At 39.7% G+C, this 17,916-nt stretch overlaps 2 protein-coding genes across 2 annotated transcripts; one reads left to right on the top strand and one right to left on the bottom strand.

Moving 5' to 3' along the window:
• Positions 1-8,862: 8,862 nt before the first annotated feature.
• LOC107642655 (CAAX protease self-immunity protein) lies at positions 8,863-12,264 on the top strand. Its single transcript, XM_016346069.3, has 9 exons — positions 8,863-9,586; positions 9,839-9,990; positions 10,211-10,306; positions 10,405-10,467; positions 11,055-11,123; positions 11,241-11,343; positions 11,446-11,517; positions 11,731-11,819; positions 11,920-12,264. The coding sequence occupies exons 1-9, from the start codon at positions 9,259-9,261 to the stop codon at positions 12,064-12,066; spliced, it is 1,119 nt and encodes a 372-aa protein (XP_016201555.1). The 5' UTR covers positions 8,863-9,258; the 3' UTR covers positions 12,067-12,264.
• Positions 12,265-12,520: 256 nt separating this feature from the next.
• Positions 12,521-15,678, bottom strand: LOC107642654 (Peptidase M20/M25/M40 family protein). The gene is made up of 10 exons (XM_016346068.3): positions 15,234-15,678; positions 14,897-15,141; positions 14,610-14,718; positions 13,995-14,133; positions 13,851-13,908; positions 13,741-13,758; positions 13,423-13,545; positions 13,160-13,313; positions 13,022-13,055; positions 12,521-12,937 (listed from the first exon to the last, which is right to left on the bottom strand). Exons 1-10 carry the CDS (start codon positions 15,555-15,557, stop codon positions 12,831-12,833), a joined length of 1,311 nt encoding a protein of 436 aa, XP_016201554.1. The 5' UTR covers positions 15,558-15,678; the 3' UTR covers positions 12,521-12,830.
• Positions 15,679-17,916: the final 2,238 nt, after the last annotated feature.

Here is a 17,916-nt window from a genome sequence, read left to right as displayed (position 1 = left end):
GTGTTGATTCATTTTCTTGCTGCTTCTCTCTTCTTCTCTTACTTTTGATTTTCTGCTCCTTGTTCTTATGGAAGGTAAAATGTCTAATGAGGGTGAGGAAGGTTTATATGGTTGGGTTGATTCTAGGGTTAAGGAGTATGTGTCTCAGTTCAGTGATAAAGAGTCTGTTGATATGCTGGGTTCGAATGTTTGGGTTAGGAGTGGTAGTGATATAAGGATAGAGATACTTCCCTGTGGTGTTGATGACCGGGTTTTTCATTCTCGTGATGATTGGGCTTACTTTTATATGTACAGCTGCCTTTTTACTGAATTGGGAGTTAGGGTCCCTTTTACTGATTTTGAATGTGGTGTGCTTTATTGGTTGAATTGTGCTCCGAGTCAACTTCACCCAAACTCCTGGGGGTTCGTTAGGGCTTTTGAGGTGTTGATGGAATTCCTTGAGCAGCCGCCCTCTCTTCGGTTGTTTTTCTCCTTGTTTCAAGCTAAAGGGGTTAACCGAGGTCTCTGGGTTAATCTAAGTAGTTACCCCCGTCGCGCTATTTTTGGCCTCTACAAGTCTTCTTTTAAGGACTTTAAAACCATGTATGTTAAAGTGAGGAGTGTACCCGAGGAATTTCCTTTTTATTTAAATGAGTTTCTTGTTGAGAAGTTCCCTTTGTCTTGGTGTTCCGAGCCTGTGCAAGCTTTAGACGTGGATGATAGGTCGGTTGATGATCAACTTGTGATGGAGTTTCTGTTTGAGAAGTTGGGCCCAAAGGGGTTGCTATCTGTGTCCGAATTGTTAAAATGGGATTCTGATAGAGAGGCGGTTCTGAGATATCTAGGTAAATTAGTTGTTTTTTTGCTTAGTTTGTTGTTTTGTCCTTGTCTGTTCTTACTTTGTTGGCTTTTTGGTGCAGGTGAGAAGGTGCCTACGATTACTACTGCTGGTTTGAAGTCATTCTTCAATCAGCGGAAGAAGGCTGAGAAGGAGAGCTCGGCTACCAATGCTGATAAAGGCCCTGTGATTCAGCCCGAGGCTGCTCTTAAGTCTAAACGAAAGAGGGGTTTTGCGAAAGAAAAATTTGCTGAGGCTTTCCTGAAGGAAGGGGAGTCTTCTGTGGAGCTTCAGTGAGTGGAGTCTGCTTATGAGTCTCAAAAAAGATTGCATGGCTATTCGGAAGATGTTCATTGTCGTTCATTATGGGGAAAATTGTATCCTTTTTCTGTCATGGCTGATGAGCTTTGTTGCTTCCCGGATGATATGAAGATGGTCGAGGATGTCGGCCATGTAGGAGTGAGCCGTTTTATGCAGGTGAGGGTTGTATTTTGTCTTGGTGTGCGTTTGTTATATTGTGTTTGATGTTCTTCATTTTTGTTCTAGGTGATTGGTGCACGTATGGTAGCTGTTGGTCGTGCTCAAGAGCTAGTTTTTGAGAGAGAACACAAGTCTGCTCTGGATGTTGCTGAGCTGTCTTCAGCTTTGGAGAAAAAGGAGAAAGCTATCACGGAATTGTCCTCCTCGTTAAAGTCGAAAGAGTCCGAGCTTGCTGAGGAAAAACGTCTTCACCTCTCTTGTGCAGAGGAGATGAAGACTGTTCAGGCTGACAATGATCGCTTGGGGTCAAGGGTGAAGGAGTTGCAGACTGAGGTTTATGAGTCATATGCACAAGGCTTTGAGTGCGCTGTTTCTCAAGTGCGGGTGTTGTTTCCTGGATCAGATGCGGACATGCTTGATGCAACTAAAGTGGTTGTGAACGGGCAGCTTGTGGATGATGGTGCTGCTGCTTCAGATGATAGCGGGGAGTCTAGTATTGGCGATAAGGCGGACTAGGCCTTTAGTATTTGATTATTTTGTACATTTGTAGCCTCTTTTGAACTTTGTGGCTGTCTATCTTGAACTTTGTTTTTTGAATATTTGGCGGTAATGTTTTGGGTACCAAGTGTATAACTTGGTTGTGATACTTTTTGTTTTCCGAGCATATAGCTCGGCTTGATGATGACTTATCTTATAAAATTTGATTTTTTGGATAAACTTATGATTGTGTGTTGGAAGTAATCGTATATATGTATCGAAGATGGCCAAAGCCATTCTCTGTTTAAGTGAACTTGTTGGAAATGAGAGTAGATGTTCTAATGTAGAACTTGTATTTTTGAATGGAAGCGCGTTAGGATTTGTTTAAGTGACTTGATGATATTGTTTGTTTGTACTTCCTCCGAGCAGTATGCTCGGCATGCGCATGTTGTTTTCCGAGTATGAAGCTCGGATTAGTTTAATTAGATAAACTTTGACTTATTCTTTTGCTGGTAGTTTTCCGAGGAATATGCTCGGCTCGTGATGTTTAAGGTTCCGAGGAGTATGCTCGGATAGTTTGAAGTGTTTTCTAACTGAAATGTATGCTAACTGTCAAAATGAGAACATTAAGTTGGATGGGTACAATGATTTGTTGCGTCCGGCCTCGTTAAAACCCTCCCCGAGTAAAACCCATGTGTTTTGGGAAAAAACCTTCGGAGGGGAAAAAGAGTACCATCATTCGCTATTTTTACAGGCTATGTTATGACTGATATTTCCTTAGAGAGGATACGTTCCATGTTCCTGGAAGTTGCTCTCCTCTAAGGGTTTCTAATTTGTAAGCCCCCTTTCCGAGGTTTTGAAGAACTCGGAAAGGTCCTTCCCAATTTGCCGCTAATTTGCCATGTGCTGGTGGTTTTCGTGCATCTTCTGTTCGTCTGAGTACAAGGTCGCCATTGTTGAAGGACCTGTGAACTACTCTTTTGTGGTGTCTTTGCTCTAGGTATCGTTTTCTGGCTCGCTGCTTTATGGCGGAGATGTCTCTGTCTTCTTCCACGAGGTCCAGTTCGGCTGTCCGAGCTTGTTGATTGTTTGATTGATTATAGAGCTCGGTCCTTAATGTTGGGACGCTGACCTCTACTGAAATGAGCGCTTCTGCGCCATATACTAATTTGAAGGGAGTTTCCCCTGTGGCAGATTGAATGCTGGTGTTGTAACTCCATAGAATTTCTGGAATGAGGTCGGCCCACTCCCCTTTAGCTTCGCCGAGCTTTTTCTTTAATCCCTGCAAGATAATTCTGTTAGCTGATTCAACTTGTCCGTTAGTCTGCGGGTGCTCTACTGAGCTGAAGTGATGTTTGATGTTAAAATTTGTCAGAAAGGTGGCGAGCTTATGGTCTGTAAATTGTCTTCCGTTATCCGAGATTATTTCTCTTGGGATACCGAATCTGCATATGATATTTTTCCATAGAAAATATCGCACTTTTTCTGATGTTATGTGCGCTAGTGGTTGTGCTTCTATCCACTTAGAGAAATAATCAATTGATACTAAGAGGAACTTTACCTGGCCTGGCGCTTTCGGAAAGGGTCCGAGGATATCCAATCCCCACCTATCGAAAGGCCAGCTTACCTCTATGGTATGGAGCTCCTCGGCCGGGGTCTCTAAGAGGGTGGCGTGCTTTTGACAATTATCGCATGCTTTTACTTTATTGATGCAGTCCCGTTTTATCGTCGGCCAATAATATCCTGTTCGCAAGATCTTCGTTGCTAATGCTCGGCCGCCGATATGGTTGCCACAGACTCCTTCATGGGTTTCAGCCATAACCTCCTTGGCTTCCTCTTTGCTGATGCACTTGAGCAATGGTTGTGAATGTCCTCGCCTGTATAAGGTGTTTCCGAGCACTGTATAGAAGCTTGCTCTTCTTCTGAAGAGCGGCAAGTTCGGCTCACCTTTTGGAGTGGTGCCTGTATTGATGTAATCGAAAAAAGGTGTTTGCCAATCTGGGACCTGTGTAATACTTAAAATTGTTTCTTGCTCAAAACTTGGTTTGTCAAGTGTTAGCTGGGACAGTGCTGATGTGTTTTCGGCTTGCCGTGTTGTGGCTAATTTAGATAACATATCGGCCCTGGTGTTTTGTTCTCGGTTTACATGGATAATATCAAATTCTTTAAATTTTGAAATTAGATCCTTTGTTATGAGCCAATATTTCTCCAACAAAGGATCTTTTACCTGAAATTCGCCCTTTATTTGATGTACCACTAAGGAAGAGTCGCAGTAGGCTGTTATTCGAGGTATGTGTAGTTGTAGGGCGAGCTTTAGTCCAGCAAGTAGGGCCTCATATTCTGCCTGATTGTTGCTTGCGTTGAAGCGGAACTGTAGTGACTGCTCGGCCACCACCTTATCTCCTTCTTTTAGTAGTATCCCTGCCCCACTGCCTTCTTTGTTTGACGCTCCATCCACATGTATGCTCCAACTGACCTCTGTATTATGTGTGTCATTAGGCATCTCCGATATAAAGTCGGCTAGCACCTGTGACTTCAGTGTTTTCCTTGATTTGTACTGGATGTCGAACTCGGAGAGCTCGACTGACCACTTTATCAATCTGCCGGCGAGCTCGGGTCTGGTTAATATCTGCCTTAGCGGTTGGTCCGTTTGTACTATGATTGTGTGGCTCTGAAAATAGTGCCGCAGTCTTCTTGCTGTGGTGATTAGTGCTAGCGCCAGTTGTTCTATCTTCGGGTACCTTGTTTCTGTTGGTTGTAGCACCCTACTGATGAAGTATACTGGGCTTTGCTTTCTTCCTGTTTCTGTTACTAAAACCGAGCTTATAGCATGGTTAGATACTGATAGGTATAAATACAGTGGGTTACCTGTTTCTGGTCTTTGGAGGATTGGTGGTGATGTTAAGTGTTGTTTAAGTTCGGTAAAAGCATTTTCGCATTCGTCTGTCCAGTTGAACTTCCTACCTTTAGAGAATGTCTGGAAAAAGGGATAAGATCGGTTTGCCACTGCAGGTAGGAAACGTGACAGGACAGCTATTCGTCCTACAAGTTGCTGAACCTCCTTTACCGTTTTTGGGCTTGTCATGTTCAGCACGGCCTTGCACTTTTCCGGGTTGGCCTCGATGCCTCGAGATGTTAACATGAATCCCAGGAACTTCCCTCCTTGTACTCCGAACGCGCATTTGTCTGGATTGAGTCTCATGTTATATGCTCGGAGTTGTCTGAAGATTTCTACTAAGTCGTCACAGTGGGACCTCTGCATAGGTGTTTTTGCGACCATGTCATCTACATAGACTTCCATATTGCGGCCTATTTGCTGTTGGAACACCTTGTCCATTAGCCTTTGATATGTCGCACCTGCATTCTTTAGGCCAAATGGCATTACCTTGTAACAAAAATTCCCATGTTCTGTTATAAAAGCTGTTTTGCTTTGGTCTTCTGGGTGCATTAGGATCTGGTTATAGCTAGAGTATGCATCCATAAAACTCAAAGCTTTGAAACCAGAGGCGTTATCAACTAATTTATCAATGCAAGGCAGTGGATATGCATCTTTGGGGCAAGCTTTATTTAAGTTTGTAAAGTCGACGCACATGCGCCATTTACCTGAGCTCTTCCTTACCATTACCACGTTAGACAGCCATGTGGTGAAGCGAATCTCTCTGATGAAGCCTGCATTGAGGAGCTTCTGGGTTTCTTCGAGTGCTGCTTGTTTTTTCTCTTCTCCGAGGTTCCTTTTCTTCTGTGCAATTGGTCGGACTGTTTTGTCAATTGCTAGCTTGTGGCAGATGACCTCTGGATTTATTCCGGGCATATCGTCTGGCGTCCATGCGAAAAGGTCGGCGTTTTGACGCAGTATGTGAATGAGTCTTGCTCGGTCTGCCCCTTCTAAGGCTTCTCCAACATATGTGCATTGGTTGTCGTCTGCTGTTAGTGTTACTTGTTGAAGATTGTCCACTGGCCGAGGTCTTTCGCCGAGGTCTTTCCTTGGGTCAAGATCGGCTAGTGTTGCTGTGTTGGCAGACGTTTGGATGGCTTGGACCTGGGGCCGAGCTTCCTGTTTTGTTTGATCTGGTTTTAGACCAGTGTTATAGCATTGCCGAGCTTCTTGATGGTCAGCATACACCGTAGCGATCTTGTTTTCCTGCACTGGAAACTTGACACATAGATGTAATGTGGACACCGTTGCCCTGAATATGTTCAGTGCGGGTCTCCCAAGTATAATATTATAAGGGATGTAACAGTTTACTATTAGATATTGGATATCAATTGATTTTGACATTGGGATCTCTCCCATCGTGGTCTTTAGCCATATGTGTCCCATGATGGGGACTCTCTCTCCGGAGAACCCAATTAGCTCTCCAGAGGAGGGTTGTATCAATTTTTCTGATAATTTCATTTTTGTAAAAGTAGAGTAAAATAAAACGTCAGCACTACTACCTGGATCTAACAATGTTTTTCTTACCAACAGTTCTCCGAGCTGGATGGAAATTACCACGGGGTCGTCGAGGTTAGGGCTTGCCGATTTGAAGTCTGTTTGGTTGAAGGATATTGTGACGTCTGGTTCTTTGCCCTTCTTTGGTTGTATGGTTCCTTCGATTGCCAGCATTGCTCTATAGCTCCGCTTCCTGGCCGAGCTTGTTTCTCCTCCGCCTACGAATCCTCCTGATATGTGGTTGATGACTCCTCTTGGCGGATTAGGAGTCGTCCTCTCTTTTTTGTCGTCAGCCGTTGCTTGCTTATGCTCTGCCCTGTCCGAGTTTCCTCCTCTGCCCTTCCGGGTCTCAATGTATTTGTCCAGGAGACCTTGGCGTGCTAGTCTTTCAAGGAGGTCCTTCGCAACGATGCAGTCATCTGTGGTATGACCGAACTTTCGGTGGAAGGCACAATGTTTTGTCTTGTCCACGAATCGTTGATCCTGGTAGTTCCCTGCTCGAGCTGGTGGTTTTATGATTCTGGCGTTGAGGATCTCTCTGATGATGTTCTCTCTTCTGGTGTTAAATCTGGTGTATGTGTTGTACTTTGACGCGGGCTTAGGAGGTTTCTTTGTGTCCCTGTTGCCTGGCGATCTGAAAGTCCTTTCCTCATCTCTCCGATGTGGCTGTTTGTCTGATTTCTGGGCTTCTCGGAGTTCTTCGATCTCCATTTGCCCAGCCGCCCTTTCTCGGAATTCCTCTAGCGTCTTTGGTTTTGTTATGGCAATGGTCTCCCGAAATTTGCCAGGTCTGAGGCCGGCCTTGAGAGCGTGCAGGTGAACGGCCGGGTCCAAGTCTTGGATCTCCATAGTGGCGTCAGCGAATCTGGTCATGTAATCTTTCAGACTCTCGTGCTGACCTTGTTTGATGGTGCCGAGAAAGTCCGAGCCATGTACATATATTCTTGATGCCGCGAAGTAATCAATAAATGATCTGGCGAGGTCTTCAAAGGAGGAGATCGAACCTGCAGAAAGTTTAGAAAACCAGAGTAACGCCGCACCATCTAGGTAAGTGGGAAATGCTCGACAGAGGACGGGCTCATTGTTCGGGCCGTTGAAGAACATCATCGATTGGAACTTCTTCACATGGGCTCGGGGGTCACCGAACCCCTTGTACGGCTCCAGCGCGGTGGGCAGCGTAAAGTTTTTTGGCATCTGGTAATTCGTGATCTCCTCGGAGAAGGGGTTGTCGAGGGTGAGCTTTTCCTTTGGCGGGACGATGTTTAAAGGGTCCGCCGTACTTTGAGCCGAGCCTTTGGAGTTCTCTCCATTATTTTGTGTTGAGAGCTCGGCTATCCTTCGTACCTCCGCCTGAAGCTCAGCGATCTGAGCCAGGAGGTCATCCTGTGAGAGTTGTGGATTTTCCTTGTCAGCCATGTCCGAGAATCGGGGATCCTGCAAGATAAGGTAAAAGACTAAACGAAGGAAACAGTGGGGTTAGATGTACTCCGGCCCCACGGTGGGCGCCAAGTGATTCGTCTGAACACTGGGTAGGCCGAGCTTAAGCACTTCCGGGTGAGTCGTCAACTGAGAGGAAGAGCTTCACGCCGGCCAATGGTCAAACACCGCGGCGGGAATACCTGCAAAAGATACTCCGACGCTCAAGTTAGTAATAGTCTCAGAAAAGAGAGAGAGTAATTAAGTGAGAGTGAATAAGTAAATATGAAAACTGATAGTGGAACCTGAGACCTAGCTGAGTATATCAGCTAGGTTTTATAGGAGTCCGTTTTCACCCGTTGGTGGGTGAGTCCTAGTTTATAGATTGGTTAGGATATTCTGTTATGGTGCTATAAATCTGCTGAGCACGTTTCTTATTTTCAATTAGGTGATGCTTCGGTCCTGATCACGTGCCGAGATTTTCGGACGGCTGATACGGGACCGAGCTTTATGATGCACGTGTCTTTTTATTCGAATGGGTGAGGCCGAGCTTATCTGCTTTTGTTCCGAGCTTGTTTAATGTGACGTCAGCCTCGGATATTTGTGTGCCGAGTATTTCGGGTGACCGAGGATACAGGTAACGTATCAGTTGGTATTGCCGCCAGCAATGTTAAAAAGTCATGTTTGTTGTCTGTGTATTTTTGTGTACTCGTATATAATGAATTAATGACTTAAAAATTTGAGTTTTGAAAATTTTAGAAAAACTTGAAGTGAAGTTTGCCGGGAGATTAGGCGAACGGAAAATACGATAAACTCGGCCTAAATTAAAAAAATATATATATTTAAAAAATTAAAACTAAAAAATAAGATTTAAAAAATAATAAATATTTTTATTTTATTTCAATCAAAAATCCGTCAACAAGATTAGTACTATGCATTTTATAAATGATAAAGTTTACATACAACGAGAAATAATAATTCATCCTAATCAGTAATAGTAACAATAGTTTTACCAAAAAGATTATGCAGTTTCTCAATTTTCCATAAAAGGTGAAAAACTTTCGAGATGATTACATATATGTGACTGAAATTCAGTTGCTGTCCAATCAAGGATCTTATTAGGTATTAGCCACCTGAGCTTATCATCAGTAGGTTTCAAAATTTCCAAAATTTTTAATTTCTAGTTAGAATTTTGTGGCCGTAATCCTAAGTCAAAAGAGGGTTGTGTTTGATTGATAATGGAATGTTGGATTGTATTTTCACTATTTTGTACTTACACACAGTGATTAAGAAGGAGTGGCATAACCATACGCATGCTAACAAGAACATTATCTCCACGTGTCAAGTAGTGATTGGATGAATGGATATTCTCATCAAATATCCGAAACTCCACAGCAAGTACAAGCCTAGTTGACAACTCTTTCTTCACTTCCACCACCTGTGTCTCAGACGCCACGACCCACCACCCACCACCACACATTAACTCATTTACTCAAAATCTCGTAGGCAGCCATTAATCACTTCCATTCGATGAAGAAAAACGACATCTTTTTCTCTGCTGCTTTCTCTTCTTTCTGAGTTAAACAAACTCATCAAAGTCTTTTTTCTTTTTCTTTTTTTTATTGGTTAGTTGTGAATGGAGCTTTCTCTGACACGGATTCCCAACCCTTCAACTTCATCGCTTCCAGCTGCACTGGCACACTGTTCATCTTCCAAGATATGTGAATTTCAGCTTCCCAGGAAGAAGAGGGCATCTTTCTTGGAAGCTCCGACTAGGCTCTCCGTTCGATGCGTTAAGGCCTCGGCGGAGAGAACCGGTGACACCATTGATGACGGGGAGACTCGGGGCGGAGGGTTCACCAACCCGGCCATGGAGGTCACCACATTCAACCGCGGTTTCAACGACGCTGACTTCCCCGTTTGGGAAAAGATTGGTGCTGTTGTGAGGCTAAGCTATGGGATCGGTCAGTTTTCTTCTTGCCACGACAATGATTACCCTTTTTGTTTTTTTGAAATAAAGTTGCAAACTTTGGAGCTACCCTTTTTAGAAGTTCTTTAGATGAAAGGAATAATTGCATTGCTTGTGGTAATGCTAGACTTGAAATTTGTTTGTTGTTCCATAAAGGAAGTAAAAGTTTCTGCTTTATGTTGCTGCTTGTGTGTACTCTTTCACATAATAAAGTTTTTATTTTTCCCCATTACGTTTTCTGTTTCAGGGATCTACGGTGCCATGGCTGTTGCTGGGAGTTTTATATGCTCGATCACAGGAATTGACTCTCTCGGAGGTTTCCATCTATCATTAGATGCAATCTTGGAAGGGCTTGGATATGCGGCTCCTCCAATTATGGCTCTTCTGTTTATACTTGATGTAAGTTGGTCCATTTACACCATGTTGATAAGGTTGTTGTGCTCTTTTGCATGTGCTTTAGCTTGTTCAAGTCGAAATGCATCGGGATATATTTGGTTGGGAATACCTGTAATCAAGGAGAATTGTTCATCATAATCTTGTTTATCCTTCACCAACATCAACTTTCCTTTTCCATAAAAGCTGAAATTAATTAACTGCCATGTTTTCATTTTTTCGGTAGGATGAAGTTGTGAAACTATCACCCCATGCCCGAGCAATCAGAGATGTAGAGGATGAAGAACTCTGGAGCTTTTTCTATGGGATGTCCCCTTGGCAGGTAATTCACCATGACCTGCTTTTTTTGAAATACTGAATTGTGTAGATCTAGTGCTGTGATTGAGAACAGAGAATGATTTTGTTGGTTCTAATTTGCAGTTTATACTGATGGTTGCTGCAAGTTCAGTGGGAGAGGAACTCTTCTACAGGGCTGCAGTTCAGGTTTGTTCAGGAGCTTCTGTACCTTGTTTCCATGGTCTCAGACAAGAAATAATTTTGGATGGTATTTGAATTTAGTAACAATGAAACATGGATTTTGGATTTGAGCCATCTATAATCCTCCCTAAATGGTTATTTGGATCAATTGGATGAGATGTTGTGGTTAACACGAGAGAACATCACCTTTGTAGATCTGTATAAGCAGTTTCAATTTTCAAAGACGATAGTATATCTACCATGTGATTAGTTTTGAGTTCTATGAATCTTACTTCACTAGATCGATTTCCTAACTAACTAAGCAAGGTTTTCAGATATTTCAATACGAAAAATCTGGTTACGTTGACTGGTAAACTTTCATTCTAATGGACTGGCTTACTTCTAACTTTAACATTGGATTTGATGCTTGTATCCATTTGATATTCAACTTAATGATTACTAAAATTGGCAAAAAACTTCAACGGCAACAATTTCCTGTTGAATACTTCACTCTAAAATTGAATGAAAGAAGAAAACTGTAGCCTCCATAATCTTGTTTTCTTCCTCAAATGCTATAGATCAGAGATTAACAATCTTTCACTGCAATTCTCCAGGGAGCGTTGGCTGACATATTTTTACGAGGCAGTAATCTTATCTCAGATGTGCAAGGAATGGCATCCTTGGTATGTTTACTATTCCTTTTTCAGTTATACCATCTGACAAGGGCTACTTATTACAAGTATCCAAAGCAAAATTTTTCATCCCAGTGGCTAAATGGTGATTTATTTTCAAAATTGTAGACAGGGGTATTGCCTCCGTTTGTACCTTTTGCGCAAGCATTTGCAGCTGTACTCACAGCTGTTCTTACTGGTTCTCTCTATTATGTGGCTGCCTCGCCCAAAGGTCCTCTTCTTATTGCCCTTCAACATGTTTTCCCTTTGTATTGACTTATTTTGTTTTTAAGCTTGCTTAACGTTCTCTTGCTTATTTGTTTACTTCTTTCAGATCCCACTTATGTTGTGGCACCTGTTTTGCAATCTCGCTCAGGCCGTCAAGATTTGAAAAAGCTGTTTGAAGGTTCAATTACTTATCCCTGCAACAAAGCATTAGAATCAGTTCATAGATTCATAGATTAAACAAAGCTTCATTTGGTTCAGAAAGTGGTGGAATAAAGTCATAAACTTACGAAGTTTCTCTATAATATAATATCTACTAGTCATTGATTAAGCAGTTTCTACTTATTATATCTGTTTCACGAGTCTGATTGCACTGTCTGCTTTCGGTTTGCAGCATGGTATGAGAAGCGCCAAATGAAAAAGATATATTCCCCTCTTCTTGAAGGACTTCTTGCCCTCTACTTGGGTTTTGAATGGATTCAAGTAATCTTCTTAGCTTTACATTTTATATAATCTTTTGAAAATATTTTTCTGTTGTGTAAGATTTTCAAGGATAAACTAATTGGCAATGGTTATGTGACAGACAAATAACATTCTAGCTCCCATTATCACACATGGCATATACTCAACGGTTATATTGGGACATGGCCTTTGGAAAATTCATGACCACCGGCGTAGACTACGGCAAAGAATCCAGCAGCTCAAATCAGAAGAAAGATATTCCAAGTAGATTTTGAAATACCATCCATGGCTGACACAGCTTGGTGAAAAATTGTATATGTATTAGAGTTGTTAATCTTGTAAAGGAAAGTTGTATAATTATGTTAGTTGAGATCTCTTACATACAGAATAAGCAAGTTCTGATTACAAAATTTTCCAGTTATGAATGTTTTCCAATAAAATGGGGGAAAATGTTTGGTGAAACAAATAGCACATTTACTGTTCCATTTAAATTATCCATGGAACATTTTATTTGAACCACTAGCTATCATGGGGTGAATAATTCACCATGGGACGTAGTGGGGTAGTATATATCCTTTACGGCTTTACCCCAATGTTGACTGTGCTAAATAAGAGACAAAAAAAGACATACAAGTTAGGTGCTGGTTAAAAGTCAAGCTGTAGACGCAAAAGAAAGTAGGTAAATAGATAAGCATCTAAACAATGTTACATAAGATTCTTCATAAAGAAAAGGAATTTATTTTGGGTAGATAAAACAGAAAATTTTAATTGAACATTTTCTCACATGGAGCGTTATATATCACCCAAAAAGGAAAAGAAAATACCTATTAGTAATAGTATATAACAACATATAACTTAGATAATAGCGTATTAAGTCAACTATTTTCGTAAGACTAGTGTAGAAATCAATACCACCAAACTTCTACTTAATACAACACAATGAATACATAGAGTCACTTAAGGTCTTCAGCTTTAGCAGCAATGACATATTCATAGGTCGTGGAATGCTAGAATGAAGTTCAACTAGTAGTCTCAATCTTCCTCTAACTGAGCAATGATGCTTGCAAAAACTCGATACCCTTGAGACATATCCGTAAAAAGACAGTACTCATTCTGGGCATGGTATGTAGCCATTAGACCTAAAAGTAACATGAAACGCAAGTGAGTAAGTTGTTTCTTATCAAGATTCAACGTGTATAAATTTGTTCTTAGGAAGGCCATACCATATCCAGCAGTTTGGACATCAAAACCTTCATCCTGCGGCAGATAAAATAAGAGTTCAAGTAAGGAATCTGAGTGCTAACTGCCTACAACTAGAAAAGATTTTTAATTTTCGCCGAACAACGAGAATGTATTATCACCTGTAGCTCCCGAATGAGTGGCAAACTTCCAGTAATTGAGTAAGGCTTCACATGCCCAACTACTTCTTCAGTTGCTTTGCACAAAACATGGTAGCCTCTGGAATTAAGATCACAAGCTACTCCAGAATTTGCCTCATCAAAAGTTAGAGTAAGGCTGTAGAAGAATGCAAAGGGAGCCTTAATAGCTACACATACGTGAAAATTAAAAATCAAGGGATCCAAACCTTAATAGCTATATATAATGGAGGATAAAGAAGTCAAACCTTCCCCTTAAGTCATCATCAGGCAAGACATATTTTGAAACAGGACCCCGTGTTTCTAGCTTATGTATGTTGAGATTAATGTTGTCCACATATTCTTGCAGCTTTGTCACTACATCCTTCACACTGAACAAAGTATTAGACCACATGTTATGCTTGAAAAATCATTGAAATATCTGATTCTCACATGTTTTTGCTTCTCCTTTTACAGAATTATTTTGCAAATGCAATATATTAGTAGTAGCAAAACGAAGAATAAAAAATTGAATCCAAAGTTCCAAAAAGAACACAACTTTGGCCATATTATAAGATGTTGCTTACTTGTAAAATGGGGTTAACCTGCAACACACAATAAAAACATCAGTAATGCCATATCAAAACCATTCCTAAAAGAAAAATCTAGATTGATTGTAACTTCCAAGAGCATAAACCTGACATCTCCTGAAATAGTACATTCCCCTGGAATTTGGTTGATTCCACCTCCAGGATCTACAGTAGAAAATATAATAATGAATATTGAAGATCTTATATTAAAAAAGAAGTATTAAAGTAACAATTTGAGCCCACAAACTTACAGCTCCATTGGGTTGGTTTCATGGTTGATGCGGTGGCGAACCCATAGATCTGTTCCTGTGGATGTGGTGGGAAGTCTTCATAAAATCGTGACTGGATTTCCTTTAGAGCATCCATGGCTAGCTCCAGAGGATTTATAGCCTGCAAGAAACCAAATATGAAATAATAGACAAGTTAACAACTCAGTACTTACAATATTATAAAGCTTAGGAGTCGAAGTCACAGAAACATTAAAATTAAAAAAAAAATGTATTGATTGGTCAATACTTGGTCAAGTTGCCAAGCAGCAGGGGTAAGGCCTAAGACAAAAGCAACTACAGAATTGGTTATAATCTACTTTGACAGTCACAGAACCAAGCACAAGCTATTTTCTTCTCTCTTGTTTTGTCATCAAGAATACAGTTTAGTAGAGAAGGAATAAAATTGGAATAATTATGTTTACTTACACACACATAGCACATCTCTCACAAAATCAAGAATTAGAACTTCATTATTAACTTATTAATATTATATATCATACTCATCAAATAAAAAAACCAAAATAAAAATAACAGTAGTAGAAAATGCCATAGCCGAGCGAAATGTTGAAGGCAGTACTATATGAATGAAGAGCATACTTTATGAGCTAACCCACTGTGAAAGAGTTTTCCGGTGACATGAAGTTTCCAAGGTATCATTCCACCAGTTCCTATACAAGGTTGTTTATCAGCCGTATCGATCCAAAACCTGACAAAAACCACCACCAAAGATCAAACCCTGGAAAAATGAATATATTATAAATAAAAAAGGAAAAAGCTACACACAGTAAAGTCAAACAAATGCACCAAAGTATATAAGTGGAGGAGAGACAAATTCAAGTTCCACTGTTGAAGAAAAAATAATAATAATAATAATAACAACTTACAGTGGGCCTTTCTTAAGCTTGTTAAGGAGGCCATCTTTAACGAGAGCATCAACACCAACTCCGGTTATGGCCGAATTCTCTTCATTCGCTATGAAAACAGCAACAACGCTCGATTTCAAACTGGGCTTGGTTTCCCCGAGCTTCCTGAAGAGCTCCGTCACAAGTGCCACGTGTCCCAAACAATCGGTGGTTCCACGACCCCTAAGCTTATCCCCGTCAATGCTCAACGTAAACGGATCAAAATCCTGAAATGAATCCCCATACCAAAGTAAAACAAAATAAAATCAATAAACCCTAACACCAACGGTTCAAAATTGAAATAAGAGAAGAGGAGTACCCAATCGTTGGGGTTGGCGGTGACGACATCCATGTGGCAGCCAACGAAGGAGAGGATTTTGTCCGGGGAGGTGCCGGGGTACTCGACGATGAGGTTGCCTCTGCCGGGGAAGTAGGTGACATGGTTGAGGATCAAGGGACCGCCGCCGGTGGTGGTGCTTAAGGGGAGGAGGGAGTCGAGCACGTGCTTGACCACCCTGTCTTCTTCTGGAATCAGCTCCGGGGGGTTGTTCTGCACGTACTTTGATTCTCCGATGAGTTTCGAGAGCAGTTCCACGAAAGAGCCCCTCTGTAGGTCCCCAAGTATCTCTTTCACTTTAGCCATCGACACTGCAAACCCTACTTCCTTCTTCTTCTTCCTCTTCCCCCCTTTTTCCTTGTTACAGTTAATCAGTTACGGGTTCAGTTCCTCCCCTTCCGCAATTCCACTCACGTCTCTCTCTTGGGCTTTCCTGATGGGCCAATACTAATTGGGCCTAGTTAATTGGACCTTATATGTGGTTAATTAGTGATCCATTGAATGGTTGACCCATTAATATATGCATGTAGGTAATTTTCTTTAGCTAGTTGTAGTGAATTTGTTTTTCTAGTTATTTTGTATTTATTATTTTAAAGAAAAAAAATGTTAGAGGCTCAGCAAAAATTATTGTTTTTAGCTAACAATGCTGGTGAAAAAAAAAAATAGTTGGTCTTTCAATTTTTTTTTTCTTTCAAAGATGCAACCCATTGGCCAGCGGCAGACCCTTAAGTGGAACTCAGATCGCGACGAATTAGTCCTTAACCTGTCGAGTTGAGAGATACCGTGAGAAACCAAAAAAAAATTCACACCATACTTCTATCCTATGTTAAATTATTATGTTATCTAAGTATAATATGTCGATAATTTAAAATATGAGATTTGAACCCGCAACCTCTTAATTGAGTATGAGGAGATTATATTAATAATTTGCCAATGAATTATAGCTCAAATGGCATAGTCTCCCCATACTCAATTAAGAGGTTACGAGTTCGAGTCTCCTATCTTTGGTAAAAAAAAAATGTCAATAATTTTTTTTATTAACGTGGAATTAATCAAAGGTGATCATTGGTCATTTTATCAATATTATTGAATTTGGATTTTGAGAACATAAAAAAAAAAATATTCGTTAAGAATTCAATAAGATCAAGTTAAATTAGGACTCATGCCAATAATTTAATTTCACGCCCCATGTCCTCACTTAGTCACTTACCTAATCTTATGCATAACAAATATAAAAGGATAGAAATTAACAACTTTTCCTCATAAAATTAACAATACTTATCCCATGAACTAAAATTTGAGACTGATGAGTTAACTAATCCATATTCTTATGGCTCATTAAATATAATATAATATATGTTTGAATTGGATGGTGATCACATGATGTGGAGATAGAAAAAAATAATAAGGAAAAAGGAAGGCGATAATGAATGAATAAACGAGAGAGAATGGAAAAAGAAGAAGGGGAAGGGGAAGGGAATTGTCATATTCGGAATTAGGGGGGTGTGTGTGTGCGGGAAGTGTCACTGTTAAGAACAGTCAATTTGGTTTAGAGGGAGGGAAAAGAGAGAATAGGGACAAGGACAGGGTTGGTTGGTTGCATGCAATGGCAAAAGAAGATAAGTAAGAGGCAATGATTACTGATTAGTGAGTAACTGGGTTTCCGAGCCCACAACACTGACCACGACTATTCCTCAATCCCACTTCAATTCTTTCTTCCACCATTCCCACAAAACGTTCTTTAACCCATCCCTCTTCCCGTTCCCGTTCCCACTCTTTTCTTTCCATCTCATATACATATATAACATACTAACATTCGTTACATCCACTTATTATCTGATCTGGAGCAGTTATTTTATTTATTATTTATTTTTTTGAGATTGAATTCATCATTAATCTATCGTTCTTTGTTAAAAGAATTATCATTCACTTGCCGCGTAGGCCGATACTAGCTCTTTCGATTCATATATATATACATAATTATTTCAGCTCTATCATATCAGGCTATACCACCTACATATAAATATATATATAGGAAATGTAATAAAGATATTTAATACACAACAAGTAATTATTTGCAATGTCTTTATTATGTATTTATAAAAATATTTTTAATATTTTAAAATTTAAATTGAATTTTTTTTAATTAAAGTATAAGATATCATCTTAGTTAATTAATTTTACATTTAATAAATAAATTAAAATCGATTAATATACACTAATATAATACTAATACACTACTAATAATATAACCCTCTCTAAAAAAGAGATCTCTTTTCTCCTTTTCTTTAAAAAACAAAAATTAATTCCATACATACTAATTAAACTAATAAAATAAAATAATTATTTTTATATAAAATTAATATTTTAAAATTATCAAATAATTTGATATATTTAATTAAATTATTATCTAATAATTTTATTTTTAACTATTAACTTCATACTAAAATAACTCACCAAATTAGAATTACATTTAGTTTCTTTGACAGAAAATATTCTAGCTTAATTATTTGGTAAGTAATAGTTAAAATCATCCAAGTTATTTACTTATTTAAAGGTAATTATTTATATAAAGAAATATGAATCTATATTAAATTATTTAATAATTTTTAATTATTATTTTCACATAAAAATATCTTTAGGTAAATAATATTTTATTGAAATG

This window comes from Arachis ipaensis, chromosome B5 (assembly GCF_059453495.1).
Source record: "Arachis ipaensis isolate K30076 ecotype BB chromosome B5, ASM5945349v1, whole genome shotgun sequence".
In the NCBI taxonomy this organism is placed as follows: Eukaryota; Viridiplantae; Streptophyta; class Magnoliopsida; order Fabales; family Fabaceae; genus Arachis; species Arachis ipaensis.
This window is presented reverse-complemented; position numbering and strand designations above follow the sequence as displayed.